The sequence below is a fragment of the Eubalaena glacialis genome, chromosome 14, assembly GCF_028564815.1.
Source record: "Eubalaena glacialis isolate mEubGla1 chromosome 14, mEubGla1.1.hap2.+ XY, whole genome shotgun sequence".
NCBI classification, from domain to species: Eukaryota; Metazoa; Chordata; class Mammalia; order Artiodactyla; family Balaenidae; genus Eubalaena; species Eubalaena glacialis.
The window spans coordinates 42,267,639-42,283,148 of record NC_083729.1 but is presented as its reverse complement, the minus strand read 5'-3'; the positions used below and the strand labels follow the sequence as shown (position 1 = coordinate 42,283,148).

The 15,510-nt window shown below is 36.0% G+C and overlaps 1 protein-coding gene across 21 annotated transcripts in view; it reads left to right on the top strand.

Annotated features, from left to right (window-relative positions):
• NRXN1 (neurexin 1) overlaps positions 1 to 15,510 on the top strand; it is a 1,118,934-nt gene that overhangs the window by 935,430 nt on the left and 167,994 nt on the right. For all 21 annotated transcript variants that reach the window (XM_061168489.1, XM_061168487.1, XM_061168486.1 and 18 more), the window contains one exon: positions 7,134 to 7,305. In XM_061168489.1, the coding sequence (XP_061024472.1) occupies positions 7,134 to 7,305 (172 nt within the window). The remainder of the gene's footprint in view (positions 1 to 7,133; positions 7,306 to 15,510) is intronic.

Genomic DNA, 15,510 nt, shown 5'->3' with positions numbered 1-15,510 from the left:
AATATGGTTGAGGAGTTAAAACAGGTACATAAAAACTAACACCTAAAACAGGGTGTGAGGGAGGACTGTCGTGAGCTTACGGAGTTTTATTAGACAGTCTGAGGACCAAGAGATGAGTGATGTATGCAGCCTCCAGGAGAGTGATATCATTGTCAGGATATAGTTTCATGGAATCAGAGGAGCTATAGCATTCCAACGAATGGGGATATAATAAGAAAGGTATACTATCCTTAATGAAGATTTGATGAGAAAATGAAAATACTATTTTCTTAGAATGTATGACCCTAAAGAAGATCTTTCTAAGGTGGTATCACCCTAGATCTCAGCCACTTCTGGTTCCTTATTGTGTGGCGCTATGAAATGTAATCAGTTAAAAAGAAAGGTGTACTTTTCTGTAGCCCTACTCTTAACTCCATTCTCTGAGCATGCCTTGGTTTCAAGATCTTCTGGAACATGGACACGAAGACATTCTTTTTTACAAAGTCCCTCCAACTTGGTGAGGTTCCAGTACTGATATTTATTAGCTATGTGAGTCGGGGCACATTATTTAAACTCTCTGAGCAGATGGGGAAAGTAGCACTTAACTTTTAGGTCAGCTGGGAGTTTCAGGTAGATACCTGGTATGTTTTTCAGTGCCTGGTACCCGGTGAGCCCTCTGGTATGTAGGGCCTAGAAAGAGAGACGGGGGACAGAGGGAACATATCTTCTATGTCCCTGGGTATCTTTGGGATCCACTGGCTGTATTACAGCTGTCCAAACGCTGGCCACACAGTCGGAGGCTCCCTGAGAACCTTTGGAACCCTCCCCAACAGTGCTGCTCGGCTCCTGCCTGCCAATCCCTTAACTCTTTTGTGGGTGTGAATATTTGCATGCATGATTTATCTTCTCAATTTGATTGAAACCTTCCTGAAGGGCAGAGAACACACTTTACATGTTTGTATTGTCTACACACATAGCAAATGCAGAATTCATATTATTCAATTTTTATTTATTAGCTGAATGAATAAAAAAGTATAAATCAGTAGGGAACGTGGAAGACGGGAGCGGTAACCTCTTGTTTTTGAAATGGTGTGGGGTTTCTTTTGGGGGGAGAGGTTGCGTTTCCAGCTCAGTGCCAGGTTAAAATAACTGGACCCAAACCACTTCTTGACATTATGGCCCATCTAGATTGGTAAACACAATCTCTACCAGCCAGTAGGACCGCTAAGTCATTCACTTGGAAACGTTTTGGGGTTAAATTAGCAATGATCTGAATCAGTGTGTTTGTTTTGAGGTGAGAGAACAGGCGGCTCTCTGACTCTCGTGCTCTGCAGTGTCACTTACTCCCGGCAACAGTGACTATAGGCCCCAGAGTCCCCTTCAGCCTTAAAACCTCTGTTCCTTGGTGAGGGTTAGTCTCTGGAAGGGCAAAACATAACACTCAGCCTGACTCCGACTTCAGTTGACAATGTAGACTTGGACCATGGGAGTTGTTCTGTACTCGGAAATGAGCGCGAGCGTTGAGTGCATTTGAAAACATCATCAAGTTTTCTCTAAAGGGGGGCCCTGGAGTATAGAACTGTATTGTGTTGCACAAAAGAAGCTTATAGACCATAAACAAACCTCCTTGCTAATCTACATGCCATCCTGGGTTGCACACTTGTTCACCTGCTTAATGATACTCTAAGAGTATGATAAATGAACAACAAAAAAAGACAATTTTTCACTTTTTACTGTTTTCCTGGACATAGTTGAGCCAAACGCTTCTTCATAACAACCCCAGAGTAGGGGAAAAGAAGCAGTGGACATATGTGTATGCCATACACAAGCTAAAGCTTTATATATGTGTATTCTGTTTTATCTGTTTCAAATGCATATAGACTGAAATACATCTGCATCTATAACACACAAACATCCTGCTTGAAGTATGCCCAAGATAATGAGTATACCATTAAATCTTGATCTTCGTTAAAACAAATATTTTTCCAATGAATATGTGATTGCAGATGGAATTAAGAGATGCATTAACTATGGTGTCACTTGCTAAAACTTTCAAGTTCCTTTCCGGTGTCATCTTTCATTTTTCCTTTTAACTTGGTCTAATAATATAATCCTTATTCCGAAATGAGCTTTTGTGAAAAAATCAGTAATTACCTTTGTCACTATTTATTTAATGAATCCATGGAAAGACTTCATTAAATTATAAATGCCTCGTTACTGATATTCTCATAATAGATTTTTGAAATTATGGTGTGAGCCAGTTATCTATTTCAAGGAAGACACAAAGTTGAAAAATCAGTACATGTCCAGTGAAATTACTGCTGGTTTTGCTAATGCAATGTCATGAGAATTTGCCAGGGACAATCACATTTAATCCCAGAGAATAAGAATTTGAAATGAATTTTTTTTAATTGTAATTATCTATTGGCAAGAAAGTTTAGCAAGTTTTGTTTATATAATTGAAATGACTTGCTATCATGTCAATATGGGAGGGATGTGTTTTGAGAATATTTACACTTTCTGAATGGAATTGTAAATATTGGTCCTCTAAACATGCTTGATATTAATATTTTATAGTTTATATGCCTTTTTAATTTATTTGTTTTTAGGCGAAAAAATTGGCCCATTGGCTATTATTTATGATTAAGTTGTTTTTCAAGGACTTGATGCAACCTGGGATGGGGTAAATAATGTCTGAGTTAGGGTACAGTCTATTGTTTGAACCTACTTTGGTGGTATTCAGTTCTGGTCTAGCTGTCTCTGGAGTTTGAATCCATGAGATGTTAAAGATGTTGGAAGTTGAAGAATCAACATATGCAGGGAAAGATGGGCATCATTTAAAAGTCAGAAGCTTTCCAAGTATCAGCAATTCTCACTGTTTCTTAATAGTTTATTTTACTATGTTGCAAGAAATGAATCCCTGAGAAATCTGGGCATTTACCCTAGAAAATAAGCATTTTGCATTTCATATTGCAGAAACATTTATGGATAAGGTAAAAGACTCTTTTTCAGAGTTTGGTGCATTTTGTATCTTTAGCATTGTAATGCGTCTATTCACAGAACTTGAATCTCCTTACTGATTAGAACTCTGATGAAAATAGCCTACTATAGCCTTCCTATCAGAACAAGTAGGAAACTTGAAGAATTTCTTTCCATCTATCCTGGGATAAGATGCATGACTATAATAGAAGAGACAGTAAAACAATCAGCTCTAGAGTAACAAATATCTCCATGTACTTGTTATGGTGAAAGAGCTGATTCCTAGGTTGCAACAGGAATTTAAACCTGTTCTGTCGAATATTTCTTCCTGACCCCAGTAAAGTCTAGGAAATGTCTCAACACTACCTTGGTCATTTTTAGATAATAAAAAAAATCATCTGTTCATGTTTAGACATAAGTCATTTCAGCTTACTCCTTTGTAATAATAAATACAATTTCAGTTAAAGCCAGTCCTTTATCCCTTTACCTCTGCTTGGGGTAAAGAGCTGGGCTGCTTGGGCTGCCTTAGAGCTGCCACTTGCACTGGGTGAGGGAGCAGGGTTGTTTCTCCTCTTGTTTACACGATGTTTACTCTTCTTCCTCCTTGACTCCTCCAGGGATGAAGCAGGAGAAGGAAGAGGAGATAAGGGGCAGAAATGATCTTACTTGGCTAATACAATAGTAACTGTCTAGCTGTGCTTAGCCCATGCTTAAGATTGACACTGAGGGGCACTCTTGGGGGGCATTTTGGTGGGGTTTTTTTAGTTCTCTTAACCACATCCTTCAGATGGTGATTTAGGATTTCCGCCTCAGTCCCTGGGCACCCATCACTGCAACTCCAGGTTCTTTCTCTTGAGTTGTCTTAACTACTCACCACCTCTCTCCCCAGGAGACCTCTTGGATAGAATACAACACAATTCAGTGCTGCTCTCTAACCCATGGTCCATGTATAATGCTCACATGTTCCTTCTAACAAACTAATGTACAGGTGAGCCCTGGTGCAGTAATAACTTCTTGCTCTGCCATCAGAGCATCAGCCAGTCACAGTCTCTCCCCTTGAAGATTTGTCAGGCAAGCGTCAAATCCCAGGCAAGGGCAACTGGGGTTGCTGATTACCCCAACAACTGCCCCAAGTTCCAGGAGACAAGTATCAAACTTTCTGAGATGTTCCATTAAAGTCCCTTTCCCGTGCACCCCTAAGATAAGGGAAAAGTAACCTTCTACCTTGGAGGTACATGCAAATCACATCACATTCAAAAATCCTCTTCTAATTATCAATCGCTTCTTGATCTTTCTTGCCTCTTTAATGGGCTGCAAATAGGTAATTAATTCAGGGTCTCAAAAGCAGTTTTTAGTGCTCTTCTTTGCAAGTCTGGCTTAGGCAATCTTATACCTCATTTTGTAAAATGGAAGTAGAAATCTGTGTTTGTTTGTTTGTTTGCTTTTTACTTATTGATATCTCAGGATTGCAGCTGAAACTGAGACAAAAAGAGTCCATTTTAACATCCTATTATGTCCACATATCAGTTGCTTACTATCCTCTATAAAATTATTTTAAGCACGCATTGATTGATACATACAATCTGCAAAGCATAATAAGAGGCTCCGTGGTGCTCCTACTCTAGCCAGAAAGATAAAACAGGTAACAAAGAACAACCAGATTTACCAAATCTGCTAACTGCAGCTAGATGATGGCCCAATATTACTAAAATTCAGCCTAGTGTAATGAGTGGGAGCTCAACCTCTGGAGCCCGACTGCCTGGGTTTGAATCACAGCTTTTCTCTTTCTAGCTGCATGACCTTAGCCAAGTTACTTAGTCACTCTGTGCTTCAGTTTCCTCATCTGTCAAATGCAGATAAAATAGTACCTCTTTCCTGGGGCTGTTAGGAGAAATACCAGAGTTAGTATTTGTAAAGTGCTTAGAACACTATAGAAGTGTTGTTTAAATAAAGATAATAAACCTCTTAAATAAGATTCTTAAAAACCTTCCTGTGGAGTTATATCACATATGTGTTAAAATATAAATATGCCATGTTAAATATTTTACTGAAAATGAGCAAATAGGAATTCTACCAAAATGAAAAAATAATGTGTGCTTGCACCAAAGACCTATGCTAAAAAGATGTCTAAAAATGTCTTTATAGGCCCTTGGATAAAAGGTTAGTGTTTATTGGAATCCTGTTGTTTAGTTATCATCTGAATCAATCTACCAAAAACCGAAATGCCTTACAATGGCATATATTTAAAAATAAGGATCTTGAGAAATATGGTAGAAAATAAAAATAAGCCCAGGGGAAAACAGTATAGCAGGCAGGGGTCTATGCAGCTTGTAAAATTTCCCTACTCACTTTGACTCTGAGTCTCCTAATAACCAAAGTCAGAAAGGAAATGTGATTTTTTTTTTAAAGGCTTTATTATTTCAACATTGTGTTACATATGTGTAGCTATATTGTAGATGCTCTCTCTCTTTTTTTTTTTTTAAAGGTATATTTATTTATTTATGGCTGTGTTGGGTCTTCGTTTCTGCGCGAGGGCTCTCTCCAGTTGTGGCAAGCGGGGGCCACTCTTCATCGCGATGTGCGGGCCTCCCACTATCGCGGCCTCTCTTGTTGCGGAGCACAGGCTCCAGACGCGCAGGCTCAGCAACCGTGGCCCATGGGCCCAGCTGCTCCGTGGCACGCGGGATCCCCCCAGACCAGGGCTCGAACCCGTGTCCCCTGCACTGGCAGGCAGACCCTCAACCACTGCGCCACCAGGGAAGCCCAGGAAATGTGGTTTTAAGTCATATTGTTCATCAAGCCCAAAACAAATCAAAACACAAAAAAATAAAAACCATACTAACCTATTGTAAGAAAGAGATCTTTTATGGACACCAAGAACCAGGAATAAGAAATATAGAAGGGGACAATGGCAATGACCAGTGTCCCAAACAACATCTTCAAATACTTCCCTTCAGTTAATGCAGTGTTATACAAGATTTTTTTTTTTTTTACAATAACCCTCAGTGTAAACTGATGCCATGCTCTTGCTGCTTAGTTCAATGATGAGAATCCAGCAAGAGCTCAAGAGGATGTGGTCCAAATCTTCTGGTTTCTGAAATTCTGATTTTAAATTTCTGCAGCAATGGATGGACTGTATGTCCTTTGCTTCCCTTTTCCCCCATGTCGTTCCTCTCAACTGAGGTTTGATAAAAGGTGAGCTGCAGACAGTTTGAGGTTATGTATTCTGACAAGGGCCCACAGTGCAAGTATTCTGTGCTACTGATTAAGGGCAAATTCACATGCTTTAAAAATCAACTGAACTCGTGGTAGAGTTGACAGCCCTGCTGTTAGAGAAGGTTTCTCTCAAAGACAGAGGACATAAGCACATGTTTCTCTTTGCTGCCTTGTATTATGAAATTATAAAGTTAACAGCCACAAACTTTGCACTTAGAATGTTGCTTTGCATAATTCAGAGAGGTAGTTACTTTTAGATACCCGTATCTTAACTTCATCTTAGCTTAGGTATAAATGAAGAATGAGGGAACTGAATTCTAACTGTAGCGCCCCTCTATTTAGTTATATGACCTTGAACAACTCATTGCACCTTCCTGTGTCATAGTTTCATCATCTGCAAAATAAAGAAATTCAGTGAATTTCAGACTCTTAGCATATGATGATTTTTTTGTGTGTGAATAATGATTGTACTCATTAAATGCCTGTCTGTGTGCCCATACCCTGTAGAGTGATCTTCTATATTGTGAGCTTTTGTCCACTTTGTATTTAGAAATAGACTTCATTGCTCTGATTTCACCAGTTATTAAAAGGGAGAATTTCAAGCCTCATTTTTCTTGTGAAATGGAAGGCGTGGATTAAAGGAGCTATGTTAAAGAACATGAAAGTATATCCTTTAACACAGGCAGCTGTGCACCTTGTCTGTGGCAACCTCTGGGAAGAAGGCAGCTCAATTCTCTTGAAAGCGTGTCTTTTGGAATATCAATTATCCATGAAAGAGATGCTTCAGATTTATCCAAATGTCGAGAACCTTGCTGGAGCTTTTCAGAAGTAAAATCGGAGGAAAGCAGCTGTTGTTCTGAAGCATGTTTTTGAGCAATACCCTGTATGTAATTCTTATTAAATGATGATGTATCAGCACAACTTCATATAACTCTTTTTACTCCCCTCCTCCCTTCCAGCATCAAGGAAAAATCGGAGTTAAATTTAATGTTGGGACAGATGACATCGCCATCGAAGAGTCCAATGCAATCATTAACGATGGGAAATACCATGTAGTCCGTTTCACGAGGAGTGGTGGCAATGCCACGTTACAGGTGGACAGCTGGCCAGTGATTGAGCGCTACCCTGCAGGTAAGCCAGTGAATGTGTATCGGGGGAAGATTTTATGAAAAACAAATTGGAAAACGAAGCATTGTTTTCGTCCGTTTTACCCAATTGTGGGTTTTCTGAGAAACCATCAAGTATTTATCAGATTTTAGAGTCATGTGAATGTAATGCTGTCCTAAACTGTTCTTGATACAGTGTACAAATGGCATTTTATAGGAGAACTTGAAGGCACACGTTATCGTTTGCAAAATTCGGGACATCAGTGAAACCAGAAAAATGCACACATAAAAGGCACAACATGTCAAAGCTCTTTTTTAACTGGGTCCTTGCATTTGAACAAAGGAAAGGCTTTGTCAAAAGTAACAAAGTTAAAATTTAAACCTAAGAGAGGGAATATCATACCACTTTTCTGTGAAAGAAAATAGGACGAGAGTTCCTTTGATGGTGGTACATAGCTGAAACTCATGAAAGCTGCAGGAGGACCATGGGACAAACAGAGAAATAGTAAAGGAACTATATATAGTACCATAAAACAGCAGTTATAAGAACATGTAAGTAAATGAAATTTGTTTTCACTGTCATATAACCATGGGGTTTCACAAAGATTCTGTGACACTAGTAGTATTAGTCATTTCAAGTCTATAAAATGTATGTCAAGCTATTACTGATAAAATAAAAATTATCTTGTTCATAATTAATGAGTTTTGTCAGTACTGTTATTGAAACAAAGGCAGTAGATTAGAAACTTAAACCAGTGTTACTTGTGATTGCATATATTCTCAATTTTTAAAATGCTATTTTAAAGTAAAATCCAAATTAAAAGTCCAAAGTCCATTACTGAAATTATTATCCTTTCCATATTTTAGTACAAAAGAGGTTACTAAAAACATCAGTCTCATTTATCTGTGTATATAAAGATAAAGAAAGATTAGTATAAAGAAAGATTATAAAAAGAAATTTTTACTTTGCACAATAAAAATGATTACCAAAATTTATATATAAATTTCTCTATTACAGTATTTGTTTCTTGAAAGAAACAATTCGAGGAAGTAACTAACTTACTAAATAAAGATCAATTTTTTTTAGTACTACTTATGCACAATTATGGAATGAAATGTCTGTGATACCCTTTTGGACCTTTTATAATTTACAGCATCTACATCTTCAAGCCACATTTCAAACCTATTCTATAAATCTGGTGCTTTACAAATATTTGCTGAATTAAATGTAATAAAAAAAAAACCCCTGCTCTATGACAAAATTCAGAAGCAAGCACATTAATAATATGCCCAGTGCCTTTTATAATACTGGCAAATAGTAGACACTCAATAAATATTTGCTGAATTGATGTCCTTGGAATTATCCCGGTTTTAAACTACAATTACAAGAATGCACACCTTCTGTTACCAACTTTAATAAGACTAAGGAATGGAAGATCTGGAAGGAAAGTAACTTAAATATGTATGCAGTGCTACATAGCCCCTGCTAATCCCTTATTGCATGTACTGAATCCTAGTAGAAATGTAATTTTTATGATAACTGCAGCCTTAGTGAAACAACAGAAATGTAAACTGGTGAATTTCCTAAAATCCAGATTAATCAATACCTATTTACTGAGAGGAAGTCATTGCACTGGACACCACTGAAGATATAAAGTAGGATAAGATCTAGACTCTGCTCCTGGAATGTTGTCATCCGTGAACAGTGAACCTGACCATGTAAAATGATAAATCCTGTTACTATTACAGTGTGGCAGTTGCCTCTTGAAGCCTAGCTTTGTTTCACCAGTTAATTCTTTAAAATTATCTTAGTTTAGTAACTTTTCACTCTTATCATACTTCCAAACTAGTATCTTTAAGAGCCCTATTCTAGAGAATGTTAATGGTGACTTATGAGAGGAGAGAGGAAGTCCCACTCTCAAGTTAGTTTGGGAAATTCTGGGTTAACTAAGTTAAAAATATCTATGCTTGTACTTTGTTATATTAATACCATAATGAATCTCTAAAAGAGAAATATAGTATGCATTTCCCGAGCATAGATAATCAGAACCTCATTTTCTAATGCACTAATGCGCTTGGATAAATATTTTATGTTTTTAAAAATTTCTATACCTCACTATTTTAATATATTTTATCTGACTAACAACCCTTTAATTGTGCACATACCAGATACTATATTCTAGGCATAGTCCAAAAAAGACATGATCCCTGTCTTTTTGTGGTATGCTAATGTCCAATTTGAATATCGGTAGCTGAGATTGGAGCAGTGTTAATTAACTAAGTCAACAAATATTTCTATATTTTTTTCTAGACTAATAGTTGTTTAACACATATGATGTCTTATGTACCAATTAAATGGATGCTCAGTATACGAAACAATATAAAATATATTTAAAAATCAGAAGCTGGCAAAATCATGATAATTAAGGAACGACTCTTCAGTAATACTCAATTTAGATGCCACCTTTTATATTTAGTCAAAGATTCTAAGTGTCCTTTCACCAAAAAGTATTTTAGATGTTATTAATAAATCAAAAGTGAGCAAAGTTGCAGTTATTCTGAAGGATACAAGCAAGGGTAAAACACAGAATCTGCCCTTGAGAAAATTAGAGCAGCTGTGAGGAATTTCGATATATACATATAAAAAGTTAACAATCAATATGTAAAGAACTCAGGGGAGTCACCATGGTTGTCATCAAGCATTTTATTAATCATCTGCTCTGTGTGCATTTCAGCATGATGTTGAGGTAGTAAATAAGCCATGAAAATTTCAAATACCTTTTTCTCTCAGAGCTTCATCTGCAACAATGCCATAAGACTGAATACAAATTTACAAGTATGTGTCATCTAGATTAAAGTTTTTATAACAAAGTGATCTTATGTATGAGCTCAACAGAAATGTCTAGCATATCTCTTTTATATTGGTTTGTGGTATGAATATTTTTATTTAAAAATTTTTTTTGTTTGTTTTTTGGTTATTATTCATTAGAAAATCAGATGGACTAATGCTTTTACCACTAAATCCTGTAATCAGAGAAGTGGAAACCAACAGACTATATTTGGTTCCTTTTTAAGTGCCTGCACTGCAAAATATAGGTAATAGGGGTTGAAATTAGTAATTAAGTATAGCACTTAACCTTCCATTATAGGACTTTGTGGTAAATGCTTTTATATGAAGCAATTCATCTGGTAGCAACACTGTACCTTTAATGAAAAGTACCTAAAGCATTGACCAGTGGTATTAGCCTATAATTGTCTGGAAGGCTTTCATAGAGAAACTAATTAGTAGAGGTAGATTTTATGCTTTTTTGGAGTGTATGAAATATTCTCATAACTCAACAATTCACATGTTAGAATAAATATTGAATTTTCTGAATAGCAGACCCAGTTTTCATTATTTTCTGTGCATGGAGCAAAGTATAGAAATAATATTTTGCAAACCATTTAAAGTCGAGAAAGCCATTTCTTGGTGCTTATCAGTTAAAGCTCTAGAATGTAATGCATCATTAATCCCTGATTTGTTCCTAATTACAGTTAGCAAAATTTTCTCTCGCAACAAACATAGACTTCATCTTCTCATGATGTTAATCCACAAAACCTAACATTATTTTACTAGCCCAGACTAAAGATTTCTCCAGATAAACCACAGTTACCTTCGAGGATAAACCATTGAATTCATTTGTCTACCACAGAATGCCAAAAAGATGTTATTTATTCTGTACAAGGTCAAATATTCATTTTATTCCTGTCAAGTTAATACATCAAAGCAACAAATGTATACTATATTAAAGGAACTTCCTAGGCTTACCATCTGGTTACAGAGATACGTAAAAAATGTTCAAGATTAAAAATATACTATGTGGGAAAATACAAGTGTTATCATATTCAGCTAATTTCTTTTTTTTTATTTAATTTATTTATGGCTGTGTTGGGTCTTCGTTTCTGTGCGAGAGCTTTCTCTAGTTGCGGCAAGTGGGGGCCACTCTTCATCGCGGTGCGCGGGCCTCTCACTATCGCGGCCTCTCTTGTTGAGGAGCACAGGCTCCAGACGTGCAGGCTCAGTAATTGTGGCTCACGGGCCTAGTTGCTCCGCGGCATGTGGGATCTTCCCAGACCAGGGCTCAAACCCGTGTCCCCTGCATTCGCAGGCAGATTCTCAACCACTGCGCCACCAGGGAAGCCCTGCTAATTTCTGAATAAGAAAAATAAAAAGGGAAAATTGGTTCCAAGAAAGACAAGCCATTTTGGAGTGAGTGGTCTAGCAAGACTACAAAAAATATAGGAAATTTGGTTTGGGTCTTGAAAGGCTAGATTACATTTTAATGGGATTAGCAGGAAGAGGTAGAGACAGAAAATAATTAGGAAGCTATTAAAAAGCCCAGGTATCAAAAGATAAAGGCCTAAGGTAAGGTGTGAGGGTGTGAGAAAATAAAGAGATTGAATACAGAATACATTAGAAGACCTAGTGAACAACTGAGTAAAAGGAGAGTCATTTCTACTTTTTAGTTCCCCTCTCTCTCTCTCTCAGTGTAACCATTGATTATTCAATGTTTTGATGCTGCAGTGTGACCACTAGACTGCATTAGGTAACAATGAAATGGAAACCTGTGATAGGAATAAGTAGAGAAGTCAGAGATATAGTTGCTGTTTACTAAGAGTTTAGTCTATTTGGGAGGCAAAGAAGGATTTTGAAGACCTACCAATGTCACATAAAACGGATTAGCTTCAAAGTTAGTAGTACAGGGTTTAGTTGCTATTAGAGTTTAAAGAAAAGAGAAGATGGTGATCTGGAGTGTTGTAACAAAGCAGATAGTTTAGGGATGGAAGATTTGAAAGAAAGAGGAATAACTCAAGGAAAGACTTCATGGAGAGGGTGTAAATGCTTTTTGCATGACCATTCAATTTGGCTCAAAGATCTTATGGGGATTATCTCTAAATCTTGACTTTGTTTTCATCTTCAAAGGCTTCAAATGTTTCAGGGCTCAGGGAAAGTCATATTGATGATTTCCCTTTAAATTCTACACACTTAGTTTAGATTAATTGATTGATTGATTTTTAGTTCAAGTCATTAATTATTATGTATTTAAGCCACTCCCTCATTGAAAGTTTCCTATATGGTACTAAAGTATCCATTGGTTTGAGGATTTTCATATTTTTATTTCTTTTTAACTGAATTTTTACTATGTGGATGATATAATTGAGAAAATCTACCTCATTTATAATCATAGAATTTGAAGGAGGTAAGGAACTTCGAAGATCTTCTCTTCCAGCTCCTTCACTTTTCAGACAATAAAATGGAATCTTGGAGAGGCTAATGGATTTGATCAGGATGACTATGCTGGTTAGTGGCAGAGCCAAAACTACACTTGGAAACTCCTATCTACTGGCTCTGTGTGCTTTCCTTTATACTGTCTGGGAGACAAAAACGAAACAGAAGAGAGATCATTAGATGTATCCTTCAGCATAACAAGGTATATTCTTCATAACTAAACATTATGATTCACATGATCAGGCATAACTGTCTCTATTAATCCATGTCACAGCCTACTGCTACTACTGACTCACACAGACACACATACACACAAAACTATCATATGAGTGTTAAAGAATAGTAACACATGGAATAAAAATAAGTTTCTTATAAAAACCACAGTTTTTTGTTATCACTAAATTTTTGAATAGTATTACTTATTAGTAGGCACTGATTATTTTTTAACCTCACTTTAAAAACTTAATTAGCAAATTAAGGAAACCATTATGAATCATACTGTTTTACTCTTCCTGCAGCAGTCAACCTTTAGGTTGACATGATTTCAAACTTTATATATTTACTAATTTATATTTATTTCTCGGTGACATCACTTGAAACTTAGTTGATTTCAGTAGCTAGAAGAGGAATGGTTCATTAGAGGATTCAAGTATAAGAATTCTTACGTATTATTCGGGAGAAAAACTGTATCTTAATAGAAGACTTGCCCCTGTCTTGGTTAAATGTAGAGATATGGGAAGAGTGTGACTGAATTTTGTTTCCCTCCTACAAAGTAAGGCAGTGAAAATCTAACTCACTTATGGAAACTGATAAACCATACAGAAGATGTGAATCATTCTTTAAATAAACTACAAGTTTGGGGTAGGCTCCAACAGAAGACATGATTATCAGGACTTGGCACATAATAGAGTACTTAATAAATAATTGTTGAATAAATCCCATTTCCTCATTTAACTTCAATGTCAAAGCATTGTCTTTTGCTCATGTTTTTTAGCCAAAACGTACATAGGTGCATGAATAAATATTTATGTGAATATATAAATATTTGACTTTCTATTTGATATAGTTAACTGTTTACTAATCCAAATTATCCAAAGTAAAGCTTCAAACTATGAGAAATCTGAAACTTCAAATACTATAGCTGTATTACAATTAGTGACTAAAACTCTGACTTTTTCCATTTTAATTATCTTCTTTCACGGTGTTCAGTTTTTCTGAGACTTTGGGGGCTTTTCTTAATGATGAGGCATAATGAACTTTTTATTGAGCAGTATATTAAATACATCTACCTAAAATGCTTAGCTTCAGAGAAATTGTATCCAAGGAGATGGAAAGAAATGATATATTCTCAGACTTCTCACTTGTTCTTATATATTCTCAGTGACCTGCATTTTTTTCTTTTTTAATATCAAAGTGTTCTTACAGTTACTGTAACACAATCATATTAGGAATTTTAATTTTCTGATAAAAGAAAGAGAAAGGTTCTCTCATGGTTTGATGGGCATCATTTAGACTACACAGTCTGGCAAACATAGATAATATAAATATATATAAATGGCAGCCCTTCTTCATGGTTTCCAGAAGATTCCCCCTTTATCTTCTTGTTCCCCGTCATTGTTTCCAAATTACAATTTGTTTAGAGATTTAAATTCTTATCATAATAAAGGGAGGTGTTGATTTCATTCCTGAAAAATACTTGGGTTAAACAGAGAATGGCATTATCATAAATTTTAAGTAAACGTAGCCAAAAATGTTGACTGAGGAATTGGGTTCAAGGACTCTTCTTCAAAAGTACTGATCAGGATAATGAATCTACCTACTAGTTAAAAACAATGAATCACTTATGTCAGATACAAAAAAAAAAATAGTTGCCACTATAAATGAAAATTTGGTTTTTAGAAGTTGAGATAGAAATAGGTTTTCAGAAATAGGTAAAGGCTAAAACTCAGAGAAATTACATTTTTAAGGATATTAGGCTTTCAGGAAACGTGCAGGTGTTAGGTTGATTTTAAAGAGATTTATAGTTTTGTGACAATGCTTTTATAATTTGATTATTATCCAAAAGTATCTTTATTGTAACATAGTTTATAATTACCTGAGTTCAATGGGAGATCAGCCATGTTCCCAACTTAATGATGGGCCCTTCTTTTAACTTTTTCTCAAACACTCTGATCCCTATTTTATCAAGAGGTTTTATTAAATTGCCCAGGAATATTTATATATTTTATGATAAATACTGATAATAACTAGTATTTTTGTGTGTGATTAAACAGTTTTTTTAAAATTCTACTATTTGCTTTTTTTCCTCTCAACTCTTAATGTGAGCATTTGAATATCACCTATGAGTAAGGCTCGTACTTTTCATACTATTTCCCTTTGTCTGCTGTCTACCCATTTTTCTTATCTTGTTAGCTCAGGAATTAGTTGGTATTAAATGTCATTTTTTTCCTAGTAAACAATGACAGTTTGTTCAAGAGGTAGCAGAATAGCAAAAAGGTAAAAATTTCATACACTAATGTTGAAGTTCTATATGAAGTACAAAAATTAGGTAACTATTTGCAGTTTTAGATTAATCTAGATCAATTTTTCTTAACTTCCTTTGAATCTCTGCCTCTATAAGAATCTGATAAATAGGGCATCTTATCTTTAGAAAAATACACAGATATCTGCATGTACACTCAGTGATGCATATGATTTTTAGGGGTTGTGCCTCAACATCCTTATGGCCCATTAACCTCTGAATTAGAATGCAGAACCTCTGCTCTGGGTGATCTTAAGGAGGTCTAGAATTTAGAGGAAAAAATAAAGTCTATTTAATGAACATATGAGGAGGAACCTCCTCCTACCCAAATGAAGCAAGCTTCCAATGAAATGTAACTGCCCTTTATTAACCTTCTAATAATAATAACCTTCTAACCACTGATGTTGCCCTGGATGTAGCCTCTGCTAGTTCAGATAAAA